Source organism: Lissotriton vulgaris, unplaced genomic scaffold, assembly GCF_964263255.1.
Source record: "Lissotriton vulgaris unplaced genomic scaffold, aLisVul1.2 SCAFFOLD_1366, whole genome shotgun sequence".
Taxonomy (NCBI): domain Eukaryota; kingdom Metazoa; phylum Chordata; class Amphibia; order Caudata; family Salamandridae; genus Lissotriton; species Lissotriton vulgaris.
The window spans coordinates 300932-321623 of NW_028249016.1; the positions used below are offsets into that span (position 1 = coordinate 300932).

At 44.5% G+C, this 20692-nt stretch overlaps 1 protein-coding gene across 1 annotated transcript in view; it reads left to right on the plus strand.

Moving 5' to 3' along the window:
- The window catches only part of LOC147663738 (phospholipase A2 inhibitor and Ly6/PLAUR domain-containing protein-like), a 99173-nt gene extending 80144 nt beyond the window's left edge, over nt 1–19029 (plus strand). The window contains exon 5 of the mRNA XM_086950239.1: nt 18908–19029. Coding sequence (XP_086806365.1) covers nt 18908–19029 — 122 coding nt within the window. The remainder of the gene's footprint in view (nt 1–18907) is intronic.
- The last annotated feature ends 1663 nt before the right edge of the window (nt 19030–20692 follow it).

The following is a 20692-nucleotide window of genomic DNA, read 5'->3' on the forward strand; positions in this document are numbered from 1 at the left end:
CACCGTATCGTTGCTCGACAAATATTTAAGCAAATCGATGCCCAGGATATTATCTGGTGCATGGGGCGATAGCAAAAATTGACCAAAACTGAAAAATTTGTCAAGACACAGTGCAAGGGGTTTTGACAATGGGCTAGGGGAGGATGTGCCATCAAACCCTACACATGTTATCATTTCACCAGACAGGGGAGCCCTCGGAACCAAGTTTTTTGACAAAGCGCTACGAGTAGCTCCTGTGTCGACTAGAAATTGATCAGTAGAACCCAAAATGCCCGCTGTTACATATGGCCCTTTCTGATCTACCGGCACTTCAATTGATTCCGTACCCCATCCTACGCAGTCCTATGCGTGCACATAATCTTGATGTTCCACATTCTCACCCTCCGATATCTGATATTGATTTCGTCTATCAAAAGCATTTCGTTCATCCTGGCCACGGCCCCTCTCTTCAGTCCTTCCACGATCACCTCCACCACCTCTCGCTCCCGTGTAACTGCCCCTCGACCTACCACCTCCTCGACCACGCTTACTACGTTGTTCACGAAGTACCGGACAATCTTCAGCCCAATGCCCGAACTCTTTACAATACGCACATTGATCCTCCGCTATATCCGTACGACCATACGACGTATTGCCTCCACCTCGTCTACCTCTCTCATTCCCTCTATTTTGTGTTCCACGAACCTGTGCCAACATCACCTTCATTTTCAATTCTTTCGCTTTTTTATCAACACTTTCTTTAGCCTCCAATTCCTGCCGCTCATAATACTGAGCCATAGTTAACAAAGACGCAGGGGTCGCCGTGGCCCAGGAACTTTCACTCGATTTCAGTCGTCTTGCAATCTCCGGTAGGAGATTAGCCACATACTTATCTACAAACAAATGCCTACCCGTATCGTCTGTTAACAATTGACCACTGTAATCATGAAACGCTTCTTCGAAGCGTGTAAAGAAATCCGAAACCGTTTCATCTGGCTTTTGTTTGCACGAAGCTAACATAGTCCAATCGATTTTTTTAGAAGGGACGAGCGTTTTTAATTTAATCAGAATAGCCGCCGGGAGGTCTAAAATCAACTGGCATGGCTTACATGCCGGTTCCCTATCTAAATCAGCTGCATTAATCTCTTTCCATGTTCCCCCAAGTATTGTTTCATCATTATTTTTACGAATTAATCTCCACATATCATGTGGAAGAATTAACCCAAAAAACAAATTTATGTCGACAAGAGTCATCACACAGGACGAAATAGCTCCTTCCACCCCTTCATAGAATGCTGCCGGATTTTTACGAAGGTCAGGTAAAGAATTTTTCAACGCCATAACATCTGCTCTATTCCAAGGCGTATACACCCAGTTATATATAAACTACCCCTTCGCATCCTTTGACATTTTATCATCATCTGTACCTTCCCCTTTTGGCGGAACATACAAAGGTGCGGCTTCACGCATAGGCATAACATGCATTGTAGAACTCTTATCTGAACCCCGGAGAGAACACTCCTTAGATAGCCCAGTAGACTCCGGCCCGGACTCCTTATTCTTTTTCCGCTCGTCCCGCAATCTGGAAGTCTCATCCCGCAGCTGGATCAGTTGCTTGTAAAAGGCATCTACATCTGAAAGATCAAATACACCTTTTTCCAAATTCTCACGGTGAACTGACACAACCTTAGGTTCTAACGTATCCGAGTATTGACGGTATGCAGTAACAACTTCATCTGCCAAAGTAGCCAAAAAATACAGTAATTATTGGTCTGTCCATTTACCCCTTTCAACAACAACTTCAGCCTGAGTAACAAAACTCGTATTCACTTTACGAGCCCAACTACGCAAATTTGTGGATTTCTCCGCAGAAAACCTGACACCAGAGATATCCCTTTTTCCTGGCTTGTCCTGTCCTTCGTCATCCGATTCTGCAGTTGGAGCCGTAGGCGAGACGTACGGAGGCGGCGATCGATCTAGTAATGAAAAATCATCAATTTCATTATTAAGGACAGGATAAAGTGGTCGACGAATAGGGAATTGACCAGTCGTTTGCAATTTATGCTCCCGTTCCTCCCTCTCTTTCTTTTCCTGAGCCTCCTTTTCCTCAAGCTGTAAAGCCTTATCACGAGCAGCCTTACGCTGCTCTTTGTCCGCCAAGGCATCTTCACGCTTCATACGTTCACGCACCGCTTTCTCCCACATTCGCACACAATCAAACATATTTTGTCTAGACCTTCGTTGAAACAAACGTTTGCTCCACAAACTGAACCTTACGCAAATCGAACGACCCATGTAGTGGCCATTGCAATTCAGAATCTGATTTAGTATATTTATGCCATAGTTTACTATACATTATAGGGGGAAGGCCAAATTTAATATACATCTCGCGGTTTGGTGTTCCTTCTGGGGGAGCCGGCTGTGATTCCGCTAACCTAATCGTGGTACCATTCCCAAGACAGCACATCCCTCGGAGTGTGCTTAAAACAGGCATGTTCAAAAAGTATCACGAAAGCGTGATACCGTAAAATGACACTTACAGTACTTCACACAAATGTGCCGCTCAGAGGAAAAAAACAAAATTAGAGAAACATCTCTACATGCCTGCCTATGTGAAGTGCACTACACATATAGATTCAAAGTTCACAAATTCACAAATGTTAGCTAACTCAAATCAAAGTCATAGGTCATAGAACTTCGGCAAGCGTCCGAGGACTACCTTACCGATCACAAATCATAGAACTTCAGTAAGCGTCCGCAGACTACCTTACCGATCACAAATCTTACCCAAAGTCTCAAAGGTCCAGATTCCAACTGCCAAGGTCTTTAATCGAATCAGCCAAACGGCACTTTATCCAGCAACGCAGACGATCAAGAACTCAGTCGGAGACCGTGCCACCTGGAAGGTCAGATCAGAAGGAAAGGAAGAAACACCGCGGGTGCCAAGACTCGGGTCACTCAGTGGCAGCGTACGCGTCCATGGCGAGTTTCCAAACCTTCGTCACGAACTCTCCTTCGGGCATCCGAGTCGCCGATGAGTCCCTTCGTGGTCGCCAATTTGTAGTATCGGGTTCCCTAGGCCTACATGCTCCAAAGATAACCACTTACATTGAAAGAACTGTTGGCACGGAAGCTGAAAAATTCAAAGAACAAGTTTATTAAGACCCCATTGGGTGGTGGTACATTCCTACAGCACCCTTCGGTAATGCAAGAAGTATCACACCGAACATCGGTGTGACCCGTTCTTTTATACAATTTACAGGTAATAAAAATAGGCGGCACAGAGTTACAGAGCGTTATGTACATATATGGTCATTTTGTGGAACACAGCCAGCTCATTGGAGGGGTTACAACCCCGCTGGTCAGTTTGGCGGCACATTCCTGAGGGACGACTGGTCAGTTGGGACTGCCATGCACAGGTTTGACCGTTACTAAAAATAGCCTGTTGCTGGGCAAACTCGAGTGGTCAGTGGTACGGACAACGGACTAAAGGGCACGCTGGCCACGAGGCCGCTCATGATCTAAGATGGCCGCCGTAACACACAAGATGGCGTTTCCAAGTATAGCCAAGTTAAGCGGAAAAACGTGTAGCACAGCTAAGCGCTAACCCGGCCATTGTCAAATTACGACACTACTCGTCATGATTTCCAACTATTTCTTTAGATTGTAGTTCAAGGATAATTATTTGCAACTCATAGAAAATCACTGAATATCTTCAGCAAGCATCATCATTCTACAAAGCACAAAGCACACATCATGTGGATCTACCTTAAGTTTTTGGTTATGTTTATACCCTGGTATCTGATCAGACTGTCTTCATATGGTGCCAATGTCTTTTCAAAAAGTGTTGTTTTTATGAACAGCAGTGTTTGTGAAATTTAGTCTAATGCTCCCGGGATGTGTGTGTCTTGGTACTTCGTTCCTACCCCTTGATAGATGTTGCTGCACTTCAACAGTTCCATCAGACTCCTATATGAGCTTGGCCTTTACTGCATTGGTTGGCGCATATCAATGTCTCCCAGCAAAGACTATGTGCATAGTTGATAAAGCATTTAAACGGACATGGATAACCCTTGCTTAGAATACAACATAATCTACACATCACCACTGTCAGTTTTGTTCTTTTAACATTTGTCCTGCAGGTTTAATCTAAGTAAGTCACCTGTTGAACTAGGAAAGCTCCGTTCCTACTGCCAGAAGGCCACCTATTGTAACATTCTCATATAACATCCCTGTGAAACGTTTGCCTAGTATATGCTGCCCACAAATTAATGTGGGCACCTTGCACCAGTTCAAATGAGCTTTATTGATGATTAGGTTAAAGACAACCTTAATTGAAAGTTATCCCTGTGGTAGCCATGATAGCAGCCTGCAGGGTAAGTCTTGAAAAAATGTAAAGCAGCTTGTTTTACCAGATCATAACCTCCTGAATGACCAAATGAAAAGAAAACCACACAAATTCAAATTCAATTAATATAAAAATATGTATTTATTACTAAACAATCTCGACTAATCTCTTTATGAGATTAGAGCACACCATACACATTATTAAATCACTAGAACAACAGTAAATAGCACAATACACAGTGGGCTCCAGGGGGAGAACAAACCATATGCGAAGAAAGTGGTATAACAACCACAACTTAACTAGACACAGTGCCTAGAGCACGTAGAATCACTGGGACCCCAAGGAACCACCCAAGATAGTGACACACGTAACCCACAGAGGACGTGTGCAGTGTGAGAACACAGGCGCATGTCCTGTACAACTCTATGAGAAAGTCAAGGTTGGAACTTTATAGATTAAGGACACTTGGGAGAGGACTTTAAGCAAACCCTTTCAAACTTAGTAGGTTCTAGGCCATTACCCTTGACAATACCAGAGTACCCATGTTACCTCACCCAGAGAAGCCGGGTGCATAGATCTCAAGTGGAGTTGGGAATCTTCGTTGTTTTCTATGGAGTGTTGCTGAAAAGTGCTGCTGCCATCAAGAGGAAAAGTGTCCTGTGTGATCCAAGCCTGGACCGGAGCAGAGAAGAACCTGAAAGCAGAGGGGACAACAGAGTCTGGGTCACTTCAGGGTGACCAGGGGCTCAGTAGACGAATGCCCACTGATGAAAGGTGTTCAGGTGAGAAGTGGTGAAGCTTGACTCTGAAGCCACAGACACCAGGAGATGCCTAGGATGTCCAAAGTCTGTAGTCAAGCTGTCCCCTGAAGAATGAAGAGTGCTGGGGGGTCAGTGTCCGGACTGAACACCAACAAGCTGTGGCAACTGCAACCCAAGCAGTCAGAGGAAAGATGCTTCAGTGAAGACCAGGAAGGTCCTGGGACTCTGCAAGCAATGGACAGTCAGGGCACTTCTGGAGCAACCAGAAAAGTGCAATGAATGTCAGAGTTACCTTCACAGGGACCCACAGGCCAACGGACCAGTGATCACAAAGGGACCTGGAGAGGAATCACAAAATACCAGCCCACGGAACACTTGTGGAGTATAGGCCAATAATCTTCAGTGGAAACACTGCTTGGGGTCAGGACTACAAGCAGCCCAGAGCAGAGCCTCAGGGATCGCCGAAAAGCATATGATGCTTCAAACTGACACGTTTTTGAGGGCTCCTAGGTGCAGGGTCCCCACAAGGGCTACCGGGTATCAGGTTTGCTGAGCGCACTATTTGACCTTGGGGACAAGTGGAAACCCACCTCTGTGTTTCAGAAATCAGGAGCTTCGGAGAGGCAAACTGGTCAAATGTGTCTTTGGTGCCTGCTTAGGAGTAACTCCTTTACACCAAGGGAGATTCTTCATCCAGCATAGTGTAGATACTCAAAGGTACTTGGTTTCTGTAGTGAGTTTCATACAGGTAACCCTCCCTACTTTATACCCAAGGAAGGGGTGGGACAAACTCTGGGGACCCACCTATGGGAGGGTAGGGACAGAGGTGTGGCAACACTCATGTCCTTTGTCCAGTTTCACGTCAGAGCAGGAGCAAATGGCTCCTGTAACTTGTTTGAGATGGACTGTGCACAGGGACACCAAATGTGCCCCCACTTCAGACATCAAAGCACTCTCAGAATGCACCCACACAGCCCCAATACACTAAAGCCTGTTTGGGAGGTGGTTACACCGCCCTGTGACAGGAAGCTTATTGTCATGCCTTCCCCTGCTTAAGCTTGGCTCAGTAGCAGGAGGGCGGACACCAGTCTGTGGCTGGCAGCATCCATCTTGTGATGCCAGGGTTGAGAAAGCTGGTACCGGGTGTACTGGTGTAGTCATATTTCTCCCACTAGGAGGGTGGAATCAGACCTCTCACACCAGTTACTGGTGTGGAGGTATGATTCCATGGAATTTGACACCAAACACAGGTTTCCGTGCCGCCGTTTTAAAGTTAGCATTTACTGCAAGGTTATATTGCACTTAAGAGTAAATGTTTGGCTGCATCACAGAACAACCCCAGAGAATTGATTCTGAAGGCTGCAGAGGGGCTCTGCTCATGCATGGGCACCCTCTCCCATAAAAACCAGTACCCTACATTCAGGATTGACAAGGCCTGCCATAGGGGTGACTGAGAGGTGTATATGTGTAGTGATATAAGGTATATATAGTGAACCTATATCTAAGTAAGGGGTGCGTGCACCACCTTACATAGATTGCAGTAGCAAACCTGTGGTGTCAGTTTGGGGGTGGCACAATACATGATGTAGCCCCTGGGAGGTCTCTGGGATACCTATGCCCTAGGTACATAGTATACTATATACCAGAATCTGATCTGGAGTATACCTAAAGTACATGCAATCAATTTAGAGAAGAAAGCATCTAGGCTGGGGTTCTGGATAGCAGGATCCCAGCCAGAAGATGTAGAAAACAGTGAAACATCAACAAAAACTGGAGGTAACTATAAAAAGCAGATCCTACGCTCCTACAATCCAAATTACATTCAATTACATGTTAAAACATACCATGACAAGATTGACTGATGCAGTTCAATGAGTTATGAGATACACATAGGGGCGTGGCTTGGACGGCAATTGTGGCAGCTTGCCTAAATCCGGAGGTCCGCATCTCCCTGAGAGAGACCATACCTAAAAAACCCGGACACCGCGGCAGTACGCTCATGAAAACCTCACGTGGGCAAAGCAGAACGGCGGGGGCAGAGAATGAGCGAGGAACAGACGCTGCTTGCTGAAGCAGAAGAACTAAAAACGCTCAAAATAACATCCTGGAGATCGGCGCTCCTCGAGACCAAGATGGTGACCGTAATGTGAAGAGGGGATCCCCAGAGAAATCCAAAACGCGCAGAGGATAGCATTGGAGAGAAAAGATCACATAACACTACTAGGCAAGGTCAGTTCACCAAATAGCAAAAATATGCCCCTGCACCCCCCCACTACCCCTCCTGACATACAATCGGTCTGGCAGAGAGCGGCGGTGTATAGCAAGGGAAAAACAAAACTGATACTCCTAATAGGGGGCCGCCATCAGTGGCGTGTAAAAAAATTAACACGTGATTGGTAAATCATATACAAAATAGTACACTGGTGAGGAGTCGCATGGCAGTGGAGCAGTGAAGTAGCGAAAAACATAAGAGGGTGCCCTCAAGGAGAAGAAGAGAGGAGAGGAGGGCACCAGGGGACATTTTTCCTGCCGCATCACGGCAAGAACCAACGGGCACAGAGCGAACAGAGTCACTACGGAGAAGGTCAGAGCTTCTAACGTATCCCCGCTTCCCCGCCGGCGCACTCCCATACAACCTTACCCCGACACCAGGGTGCATGGAAGGAAATACACGGCCTACAGGAGGCCTGGGGGAATCACAACAGGGAAGACCACCCTCACGCCTAAATCGTCCATCAACAGCTCATAAAGAGGGAGAAGAGGCTGGAGAACCAACGCAAGTAGTAGCTCTAACCAACACGAAAACCGAAACGGTAATGTGCAGGAGGCCGAGTGGTTTGTACACCCAACAACACACCGCAGCAAGCAAACGGTAGCAGCAGCACACGCATGCGGGTGAGAAACGAGCAAGCCAACACTCGCTAGTAGCAAAAGAAGAGACAATTGGGAAAAAGTGGCACCGCCAAGAGCAACAAGGGCTTCCCTGATCACACGACCCCAGGGGGTGGAACACAAAGCGCTCATTGATAAGCCTGTCAGAGAGAAAATAACATCAGGCCCAAAATCTGGTCAATCCAACCCAGACCTCAAAGAGGGTTTACAGATCAAGGCATCCAAGGGTCACAATAGCAGCCCATCTACGCAGAAAGCTGATAAAGGATACCAGTTAGTACAAGCAAAGAGAGGGCTCCCAACAATGGCAGGTCAACAACCCAAAAGAAAGAGGACTCCCCCACGGGCTCACCCATAAAGCAAAGAGCAGACGTGAATGCAACTCTCAATACGATTCTAAAAAAACTAGCTAAAATGCATGACCTGGCCAAATCAATCACACAGACCACTGACAGAATCCAGCTTGAACTAGCAGCGACCAGGAACGACATCCATGTGGCAAACAACAGGATCACAGCGGTGGAAAAGAGGGTCAGCGACATTGAAGATGCTGATCACCACAACAACCAAATCATCGCTACGGCAGCACTGCTGAAGCAGACAGCAGAGTTAGATGATCTAACAGGAAAGGCCATATAAGAATCCTGGGTGTTCTGGAGGGGGAAGAAGACAAAGCTGGATCATGCATGGATCATGCATGGCCCTCATCGAACAACTGATTCCCAAAATCATGAACGTCAAACTTGACCAACCATTTGAACTAGCAAGGCGTATAGGGTCCCAGCATTCAAATCACCAAACAGGTCAGGCCCACGCTCGATCATATGCAAACCCCTACGATTGCAACACACGGAAGCCATCTTCGGGATAGCACAGAAAAACCAGAGCATGCAATGGAACGGCCACAAAATCATCCTAACTCAAGACTACTCCAAGAGTACATTAGACATAAAAAAGGGATTCCTGGCCCAGCGCAACAAATTAACAAAGGAAAATATCCTGTTCTCTTTTGTGGAAGCCACCAGGTTCAAAATAACCAACAAGGACAGATCAATAGTCTTTGATGAACCTAATGAACTCAGCAGATACCTACAGACACCAACACAACAAGACATGGAAACAGCACAACCGGGATCAAGTAAGAGAAGAGCATCGCCAGAGCCAAGAACAGATTTAACCTGCTGGTCACAAAGAAGTTAAAGAACTCAACAATGACTTTCAACCGCATCTACCTCAGTACAACAATACTATTGCAATGTAGCTACCTCAAGCCTGCTGCCATATATCCTTTTGCCTTAGAAGCGACCACCAGAGGGCCAGCACGGGCGGACTAAGGACAGAGGGAATAAAGTGAGGATAGACACCGTTATCTAGAAATGCATAAGTAATGAACACCAATATGGGATACCTTTATAAACTATCTATGGCTACCCTAGGGAGGGTAGAAGGGGGGTCTCTGAACGTGACACTCTCAGGAGGCAGAACGGGGATCTTGCCGTCGCACGTTCAGCGTGCAAAGAATGGGGATGGCGAGGTTAGGGAGAGGGTGGGAGCGGGAGGAGGGAGGTTGGGGGGAGGGGGAGGAGAATGGTATTGTCCGTCTGTCTTGCCCATCTAGTTCGTCTAGATCATTCAGTCTGTCGCACACAAACTCTCTATGTCTCTTGACTACTCAGACACACCCTACTACATTCGTCCCCTTTTACATCCTGCTCTCCAACAATCTGCACAAAACCAAGGATACAGGAGCAAAGACTTACGTGGCGTCATAGCCATCCATAGAGTGGGCTCCTAGAGGGAAGACTACTTTGGCACACGGCTCACTAGCAGAACTAAAGAGCAAAGCGCGCAACCCACATTGGGGAGCGTGGAGGAATCGCGACACTCACACAGCCTAAGTTATGACACACAATAATTATCCCTCACTGGCAACTAACCTGAAGATAGTCTCCCTCAACATTAAGGGCCTCAACCACCCGGTTAAGAGGAAGAAGATCCTAGACCGAAGGGGACGTCATACTGCTACAGGAAAACAAACTATCTCTAGAAGATACGACTAGAAACAAGGCAAGATGGTTAGGACAGGTTGCATGCTCACCAGCGACAGGAAAAAAAAGAGTAGTGATTACACTCACAAGCAAGAAATCTAGAATAACCATAGTAGACCAACAACACAATGCTGAAGGTAGGATACTAGTAACATAGTTAAAAAGAGGCCGGGAATCAATCCAAGTTGTGAACCTATACGCCCCAAACACAGATGACACCGCTTACTGGGAGGATGTTGCCAAGAGCCTGGAAGCGAGCCCACAAAATGACTCGACACTGCTGGCTGGGGACTTCAATCTGGCACTCGACCACATCCTAGACAGACAATCACAGTCGCACAATCTCCCCCCAGCCTCACACAACATTTTAAAGAACATATGCAACAGATTCAACCTCAGGGACCTTTGGAGACAACAACACCAAGACACCAGAGATTATACATTTTACTCCAACCCACACAACTCCTACAGTAGGACAGACTATATACTAATATCAGGCACTCACACCCACCTAACAGATCACATGGAGATAGCAGCTAGAACTATCTCAGACCACTCCTGCATCAGCCTGCAATTGTCAGGCCGACACAACGAACACATCACACACAGGTGGAGGTTTTACAACGCTGTCCTCAACAACCAATCAGACAGGACTAGATTTGAGCTAGCCATTAACAAATACACAAAACATAATGACACGCTAGACATGGACCCCACAGTAATGTGGGATGCATTAAAAGCTACAGTCAGAGGTACACTAATAGACATCATGGCAAACTGAAACAAGACAGCGAGATTACACCTAGACTGAGTAGAATTAGACACCAAAACTCTAGAGGGAACTCATAGTAATGATACAAAGAACGCAAATGCATTAAATGAGCTGACAAAAAAGAAATACGAATACAACCGATTTCTGAGTGAAAGAGCGGGTCTGTGGATTAACAAATACAAACAGATCAAACTATGTGAGGCGACCAAGGCAGGGAAAGCAGTGGCGGCATACCTGAAATAAAAACAGAGACAACATACCTTATCTTCCATCACGGACTCGAACGATAACATGCACACTAACACAAAGACATCCTTCGCATGTTCTGTGAGTTTTAAGATCTCTACAGAAGTGATGACTCAATAGACCAGAACGGAGCCACAGAGTACCTAAACCGACTAAACCTGCTTAAGATAACTAACAAAGAAGCATTCACACTAGGTAGGGAGATAAGTGCTACCGAAATTGAGATGGCAATCAATTCACTTAAAGATAACAAAGTCCATGGGTCCGGACGGATATACAGCCTCCTTCTACAAAACCTTCTAGCCTCAACTACTCCCACCATGAAAAAGATCTTCAACCACTGCTAGAGGGAGGGCATGGTGTCAAACTCTATGGAGGAAGCAAACATTATAGTTATCCCTAAGGAAGGCAAGGATTTGCAACGCCCCCAGAACTATTGTCCCATATTTTTCATCAATTTAGATTGCAAAATCTATACCAAAATACTAGCTACAAGACTCAACGCGATACTCCCAAAACTAATAGGTAACTCACAAGTAGGCTTCCTTCAGACGCGCATGCGACATGACAACACAAGACTCCTCTGCCACGTCCTCGAACAGTCCGCAAGTTCTAACAAACCTGTTATGGCAATCACCCTAGATGCAGAGAAATCCGTTGACAGAGTGTCCTGGCACTTCCTAGAACAGTGCATGAGGTCATACAACCTGGGAGATAACTACACGTTGAAAGTTTTAGCACTTTACGCAAACCATAAGGCGCAGATAATTATTAACTGGGGGGTCTCAGAACAATTCACCCTACATCGAGGGACAAGACAGGGCTGCCCACTGTCCCCAGCGCTATTCCTGCTGACTCTCGAACCATTGATCAGGGAAATCTCAGCCAATAGAGATGTGGCAGGGGTCAATATAAATGAAACTACTGCCAAAATAGCCGCTTACACGGACAACATCCTCATAATTACAGAGCACCCCAAGACATCCATCCCTGCCCTCATGGACCCCATAGGTAAATACTCGACCCACTCAGGTAACAGACTCAACAGAGACAAATTGGATTGCATGCCACTCAATATCCACACCACCAGAGAGGTGCTTGACAATTCAGGTCTCGTTTGGCAACCAGGGTTCATCAAACATTTAGAAATCCAATTCGGCAAAAATCGCAAATCCACATTCCACCAAAATGAGAAGATAACCTTAGGAAACATAAAAAAGATCCCAGAGGTTTGGTCCCCTACGTTTGTATAATGGTGGGGGAGAGTAGACACAGTTAGGATGATGATCACGCCAGTGATCAATTACCTCACAGGTATGATCCCATTTACATAACTGACGACTTCCAGCACAAGACTGACAAAATGCTAAACAAGTTCATTTGGAAAGACACAAAACCGAGAATGAGCCCAAAGAAACTAAGAGTAGATAAGAAACTAGGATTCCTAAACCTGGCAGACTTCAGAACGTTTCAAACTGCATCTATTGCAAGACAGGGGATCTACTGGGTCATGCCCAACCAGAACTACACACCGGTTTGTCTCAAGATAGAGAAAGCCATACTCAACAATCTTGAACCACTATCACTACTCACCACAAACAAACAATCACAAAACAATGGCCTTATACTCAAAAACACCAGACTCGCTCTGCTCAAAGTGGATCAAAAACTAAAACACAGAATCAAAGACTCGAAATGGGAATCGCTGTCGGGAAACTCAAAAAATATATAGAGGGAAACTCCTAACCATAGATCACATGGAAAAAATTAGGGCTTTTGTTCCCTGCCCAGGATCACCCCTTACCTTCAACATATTACATAAATTACCTGACATAGAACTCTACAACTTTCTTAAAATCAGAACTGCCCTAATCAAATCAAGTATAGACAGACATGTACAAATTTCTCCGACCCAACACTTCCACGCTCAATAGCAAAACAACCAACTACTTGGAGGCAAACCTAGACTCTGCACTGACCAAACAAGAAAGACACGCCCTCTTTTCAGCCCCCTCGAAGAATATGGTCTCCCCAGTCCTCGCCCAGACAAAATTCTGGCTGCTACACAAAATATATTGGACTTCAGCCCGCAAGAACACGACCGTTGCTGGAACTGTGACATAGGATCTCGCACACCTCATCTTCCAGTGCACGAAAGTCAAAACATTTTCGAAAGTTTTTTCCTTCATAAACACCACCACCGCATTTATAACATCTAAACTAGATATACAACACAACTGAAGCCTGCTCAACCTCCTTTTAACACCAGCAACTAAAATAGTCCTCACCAACTGGAAGGACACATCCAAGGCCACCTTCAAGGGGTGGCTGAATTGGGTAACGTTCTTGAGGGGAGCCGATATCACAACCCTATGCAATCAGCCATTGAGAAACCCTAATAGGGGATCGTGGACCTCTCTGGACAGATTCCTAGACCCATATGATCCACCATGAAGGTGCAGGCCAACACCAATGATATATCCCAGCACGGCCCTGTTAGTCAGAGCAGGACACCCTCACCCCTATTTTCCCCTTGAACCCTCTTTACTCACTCTCTTTCTCTCTCTCCCTCCATTTCTACTCCCCAGAGAGTAGCCCATGGGACAGGGACCTGTCTAAGCCCAAGGTCCATTGAATTCAGCCCGACCCTGAGGACACCCCTGACACAAAACGCCACAGTGTTTATGTTCTATGTTAAATGTCATATGTTATGTGTTTGACTATAGTGTAACAGGGATCTCAAGCCTTTTTATCCCAGGCTACCAACACCTAACCCTAAATGGAACACCACCCTTTATGGTCAACAAAAAATGTCTAAATGTTAACTGCTTTATATGTCTGTAAAAAAAAACAATAAAAAGATTTTTAAAAATAAATGAGATTCACATACTAATGAATTCTTACTGATAATTAAATAAGGGCTTTGAAAATGTTTTTGATGTGATTAAGCAAAGTCAGTAAAAACACAGTCAAGTGAGATCATTTCAAACAAAATCATAGATTATAAATCATTTTGGCCAAGCTGCCTGTTCAGGACACATATTGTGTTAGATTTCTCAGGACCAGGAGACAAAAAGTGTGTCCAGTCCTACCAATGCTTGGAAAGAACCATTGTGGTCTATATGACAAAATCGAGCAGGGCTTGGTCTGCACTTTGCTATTGAAGTAAGCATAATGCTGATGGGGTGAACAATCACATCCAGTGCTTCCATTTGAGACCCAAATGGCAGGTGTGCTTTACTAACATGAAGATGGTGGGTAGAAGGGTGGTTCCTTTTCTTGACAATAGCTGGTAACCTTCAAATGAAATAAAGGTGATGCATGTCATAATTTCAGATAATCTTAATCTGCAAAATCATGCATATGACTAATTCAACTGGAATGAGACAAAAACATTTTTATGATGTACTGGTCCAAAATCTGAGTGTATCATTCCAAGGAGAGTGTCTACTGGATTTGAAAATATTACTATCATGGTTGTCATAAGTAGAGCTAGTAAAAAATGTGAGCACATTTTTAAAAGTTAGAAGCCCATTTGTAAAATTTCCATGAATGCGTTATCCCTCCACATGTGAATTTTGGTGCATATTATACTGTATCACAAGTATTAATGTAAAACATGTAACAACTAATTCCACTGATTGAAAAAATAAGTCTACACAACCCTGCTCATAATGTATTCATCCACTGCCATGATCTGCAGAACTGAAGGTGACTGAAAGGGTGAATACAATAGGTGCAGCTGTCAAATACTGTTTACAACCAAGAGAGTGGATCACATTCATGCCAAATTCAGAACTAGGTCTCAAATCCTCATCATGTGAAAAGATACATTAATGTGTTTGATATGTCTTATATTTTCCCAAAACTCCAAAATGCCAGTTGATGCACAACCCTATAACTACAAAAACTAAGCACAATAAATCCACAAGATTACTTTTGGTTGTCCTGCCTGTTGGGGGAAGAGATGATAGGATGCATACGTAGATGTCAAACAATACCCTCCCCTCATTCTCTGCAATTCTTACCTTTGTGCTATGACTATTTACCCATCATATGGGTCATCCCCAGGGATGCCTCCATAATACCCTCTTACATAATGAGAGGATATGGCAGTTAGTGAGTAACAAGTCAGAAAGGTGATAATCCAACAATACAACATTTCCCACTCTCTCTCCAATACCCACAATGTAAATGCTCAGTAATTCACTTCTGGTGTCAGACCCAGCCATAACACACCTGGCATCTTGGCATGTGTACACGTCGAGGATATCTGAGAGAACTCACACTCATTAACACACCACTCAGGTACAGTGTTTTTTTAAGTTGTATGCTGGAACTACGTCCACCATAAGAGTTTTCACAAAGAGATAATTAAATAAAAATAAGACCTACTTTCTGCCATGAAGGTGGTACACCCCATGGCTGCACTTTTAAATAATAACAACTGAGTAGTCTTGGTTTTCAGTCATATGACATGTGTGAAGTGTCCAACATTCTTTGCAAAAGACAAAGTATAAAAGGAGTCCAATAACCGTATAACATGACATGATTTCTCACATAATCTCTATCAAATAATATGATGATAATAATATTATGGACATCATAAGAGGCGGAATCAACCAAGTTGCCTCACTGATTGCGACATGGTCAATTCTCTGCTCTCACCTGACCAACCTTTTTCCAGCAAAACAGCAGGCCCAAAGGCCAATCCAGCATCGCAAGTTCACACTGTCAATACAGACAAAGTTACTTAAGAAAGCCAGAAACAACGCCTTGCGGTTACTTGCAAAATCTCAGGGGAACAGCGAATGCTTAAACCATTACCAAGCTGCCCAAAAGTCTTCAGGCTGGCGATGATTAAAGATAAACAGTCGCATGAAAACCAATTCTGGTGCAAATTGGTGTGGGAGAGTAAGAGCAAAAACTCAAGAAAATGTTGGGCCCTAATTAACCACACAAACCCGAGCACATCGAGCTTTGGATCAGTAAATATCCACGAATCAGATTGGGCAACATTCCTCACTGACCACTTCAGGTCTCCAGAACACCCAGGACCAACAGGATAGAGCCCCCAAGAAAGTCTGAGTGCTTATATTCTGTTAACGAGGACTTTGAGGTGACTCAAGAAAGGGTTGCCACAGCAGTGACAAAAGCAAGATCTGACAGAGCTCTGGGCCCAAATGGCCTGCCACAGAGTCTTTTTAAATCTGACATAGCCTTCTGGTGAGGAATACTAACAAACCTTTTTAATTATGCTTTGAAAACTGCTACAATCCCTGACTCATGGCGGGGAGCCATAATCCACCCAATCCATAAATAAGGATCCCGCGCCTCGCTGAACAATTACAGACTCATTGCCCTCCTGGACATTGAGGCTAAGCATTACGCAGGCCTCCTCTTGGAGGACCTGAGGATATGTGCAAAGGAATACAACTTGATACCGATGAACCAGATGGAGTTTGTTGCTAACTCAGGGACCATGACCAATCTACTAGCAGTGTCAACTGTTGTCGACAAAGCACTTTCAACATCTAGGTCAGTGCTTTGCTGCTTTGTCGATTTCAAAGCAGCATTTGACAGGGTCCCTATGGGGCTCTTTGGGAAAAACTAAGGAAGTGGGGGATCCCGGATAAACTACTGGAGACAATCATTCAACTTCACTCCCGTACCTGGGTTTGGGTGAAGCTGGGGTCCTGCACACATCTCTCGTGGAAAATTATGACAACTGGAGGTGTGAAGCAGGGATGCGTGCTGGCCCATCTTCTCTTTACCCTGTTTATATCAGATCTGTCAAGCACTCTGGACGATACAAACAGTCATCCCCCAAAGGTGGGAGGCACAGCTTTAAGTAACCTTTAGTATGCCGATGACCTGGTTCTCTTTAGCCTCACCAGAGTCGGGCTGCAAAGGCTCCTCGATACACTGCTTAATTACACAACCACAAACCAATTAGAGGTCAACATTAAGAAAACAAAAGTTGTCCTCTTTGGTAAAAAACGATACGCCGGTGGCGGGTAGTCATTTAACAATACAAGTCTCTCTATAGGCCAGTCGTACAAATATCTAGGTGTCATCCTGGACTCCAGATGTAATCTTATAAAACAGCGCAATGAGATCACAGTTAATCCTACGACCCGTGCGGTGTCATTAGGTAAGCTCTCCAAAAATCTCTCAGGCTCAACACTAATGCCTCTTTTGGAAGTCATGAGAGCGAAAATTGGCCCTACCCTATCATACGGCATAGAGATATTCAGGGGCAAATTGAACATTGCTTTAAATCAACACACAACCAGAATACAGAAAAGAGTTCTCCAGCTGCTAAATTCTGCATCTGCAGCACAGATAAGATTAGAGATGGGGTTACTAAACTATGAGGCTTCCAACGTTGGCACATACCTAAACCTCTGTCATGAACTGAGACAAGCGGACCCAGGCACATTAGAATCTTTAGTGTGGCTAGAAATCACCCAGAAAAATCCAGGTGGAACGTTTGGTCGCCTTTTTAAGGACGCCATACATCAAATGTCAGCGAGTGACCTATGTGTCCTTAACCCAAGTCAGACAGCATTTGTGCTGCAAAGTAAGTTATACCATTGTTCATGACGAGCTCAGCTCGTCATAAGCACAGTTCCAATGTGCCTCATGTTGAGCTGAGCTCGTCATGAGCAGGGAAAGGGTTAAAAAATGTGTGAGAATGAGATCACTCATCACAGATAAAGCACTTTTTGCGAAACGTAGCCACGCTTGGGCTCTCATAAATTCGTATAGACTGCTAGCCACCGCCACTTACCTGACTTATACATACTCACTGTACCTATAACATAGCCTTATAGCTATTAGAATGGGTGACTGGCGATTTCTGCAAGATCTGCCTTCCTGGCGACGCACAGGGGAAGACCCAACCTGTAGATGGTGTGGTAAAACGGCTGAAACTCTGTTGCATGTGGTCTGCCTTTGCCCACTTTTTAATTACCAACGCAGGTGCAAACTGAAAGCTGAATGGAATAGGCTGGCTGCCCGGACCTGTAGGCAAACCATTATTGTGGCTTTAAACCCTGAAAATACAGTCTTAAATATAAGACTAGCAAATTTCATTCAGCAAGCATACTGTACTTTTAAGCAAAAGAGGTCCCATAAATCTTCCCCTTTATCCCTTTTAACGATTTAATACACCTTCAATATAGCCCAACTTCTAAGGAGGACAAAATGAAAAGAGCATGAGCAGTATCCCTAAGAATATTGGGTTGTTTTTATATGTATGATACAACTGACTCTGAGAGTAACATAAAAGGGGTGAAGAGTTTTGTATATTACGTGTTAACCTACCCTCCCTTTGGTTCATTACATATTTGTGTTTTAATATCCTATTTTAAAATGTTACGGAACAAGGAGGCTCAAGATGTGGATGATCTCTATTTTTATTACGATTGTCAATAACTGATCGCTTTTCTGTACTCATTTTAACATTTGGTACACAATGTGAATAATGTATTCTTCTTTTAAAGATATATGTGTTATATCTAAATAAAGATATTTGATTTGATTTTGATGATGATCATTGTGAGCAGCAAAAAGCTGAGACCATAACGGTCAAAACAGGCCGACATTGTCCTTGTCCCATGCAGCGCTCCGAATTCCCAACATGAGGACATGTATGGACCGTCTGTAACCCTTACAATCCAACAATAATTCCCAGGCCCTCAAACCTGGGCCAGGTGGACTCCAACAATTACTGTTATGGGTGGTGGCCAATCTGAGACCTGGGGGGATGGGATGGAAGTGATTTCATTCCTAAATGCATACAACCTTGATCTGACAGCAATGAAATTGAGGGATTATTGTTTGTGTTTTTCAACAGGGGTAGCTGGGAGACCATATAGCAGTAAAGGATGCACTGCGCAAGATTTCTGTAAACTTGGAATTTTTAACCTGGCAGGAACGCAAGCCTACGATTATGGTGTAAAGTGTTCCCCCCCATGAAAGTTTGAAACCTTCGTTCATGCCTCATAGGAACTCCTACTCCAGCTTAGTAATTGTTGGAAGACACATTCTTAAAGTTCAAAAAGTATGTGGAATGCAGTGTCTGGTCCTGTAAAAAAGAAGCATTTGAACTCATGTCAGCCTCTCTGAGACACAGTATACAATTAGCCGATGTGCTCAGTACAATCCTGGCTGGCATGGGGTTTAACCACCAGCTTCTCTATTCAGCCATCTTAAACACCTGGGAATCTCAGAGGTTTATCTCAGATTTATGCATTGTGTGGTTCAAGCCCAGCTTTGCAATCACTCATCAATACTGTCCTATGGTTGAAGAAAAAGCTTTTCCTGATGTGCTATTAATGCTGACTTCATGAGTAGCCATGAACAACTATTCCTGTTTTTATTCGGCTTCTTGGTTTTAGAGCTGAATACCTCTTCTCACATAAAGTAATGGAGAATATGTGTTGATGAGGTCAAAATACAAAAGTTCAGGGTTAATGGTTCATATCTCCAGTTTTAATGTGTAGTGTAATCCAGCTATCGGCATGCTTTGTTCTACTAACTCATAAAAGAAAGAAAATGTACACCTGCTTTATATAGCACTTTGAAAAAATGAATAAATATTAGTTCACACCACTTCATCTATGATGGGTCTGTGTCTTTAATGGCTAGCTAGGGGTTGGGTGCTTAATGACAGAGCAACACAGACCAGTTACTTCAGTCAGGATGAAGCATCAAAGAAAGACCTTCAATGCAATGCAGGCAACAGAATGAAGACCCAGATTCTGATATTATCAGTTAGACCCTGATGAAAGCCTCACTGTTGTCATTCTTTGGTGGATGCCTTGACTGATATTACTGTGGTAAATAAAGTATTACCCTGTCATAATTTCTATACTTAAACAAAGGATCATGCATATAATGAGAGGCAGAGTCCGTGGTGTCCGATTCAAAAGGGCTTTATTTCAGTAACTTGAGTTAAGGGAGAATCGGGTTCCATCACCACTAAGGTTCAGGAAGGGTCTTCTAAACTTTATTCACACAGTACAATATTTATACATTAAATTGCATAGAGAAGGAGGAGCGCTCCAAGCAGAGCAAGAGAAGGAAAGATATAAGAGTATGTGGGCGTGCATGAGGGCGTACATGTGGGCATTCACTTGAGGAGTCATAGGTGTGTCATAGGTGGGTGGATACATGGAGGGGGTCTGCATGGCCAGCTGGAACCTTTGCCCTACTTGTGTGCGCAACTTGGTCATGACGTGCTGTTGACGTGTAACTGGGGGAAGCTGGGGGGAGCTGACTTTCGGTCTAGTAGAGAAGCCTTCAGTGTCAGGACGACCTGCACGTCTGGTATTATCTGATATCTTAGGTCCGGGGATGTATTATCTGAAGCAAAAGGTCGCTCAAGCAAAGGTTGCTCATCACCAAGAGCCAGTGTGGGCATATATTTCTTCGTTCATTGCGTGGGGGCTTTGGGCTTTCTATGGATGCGAGCAGTGCAAATCACTTAAACGGAGACAGAAAGGCTAGACACTATCTCTGCAGACGAGTTCTGTTTACCTTCTTCACTAGGCAGGAATGTGATTCTGTAGAGCAAGCAGATAACTGTGTGCAAAATACTGTCTTGGCACCCCGGGCTGGGCCCCTCTCGGCTGAGCCA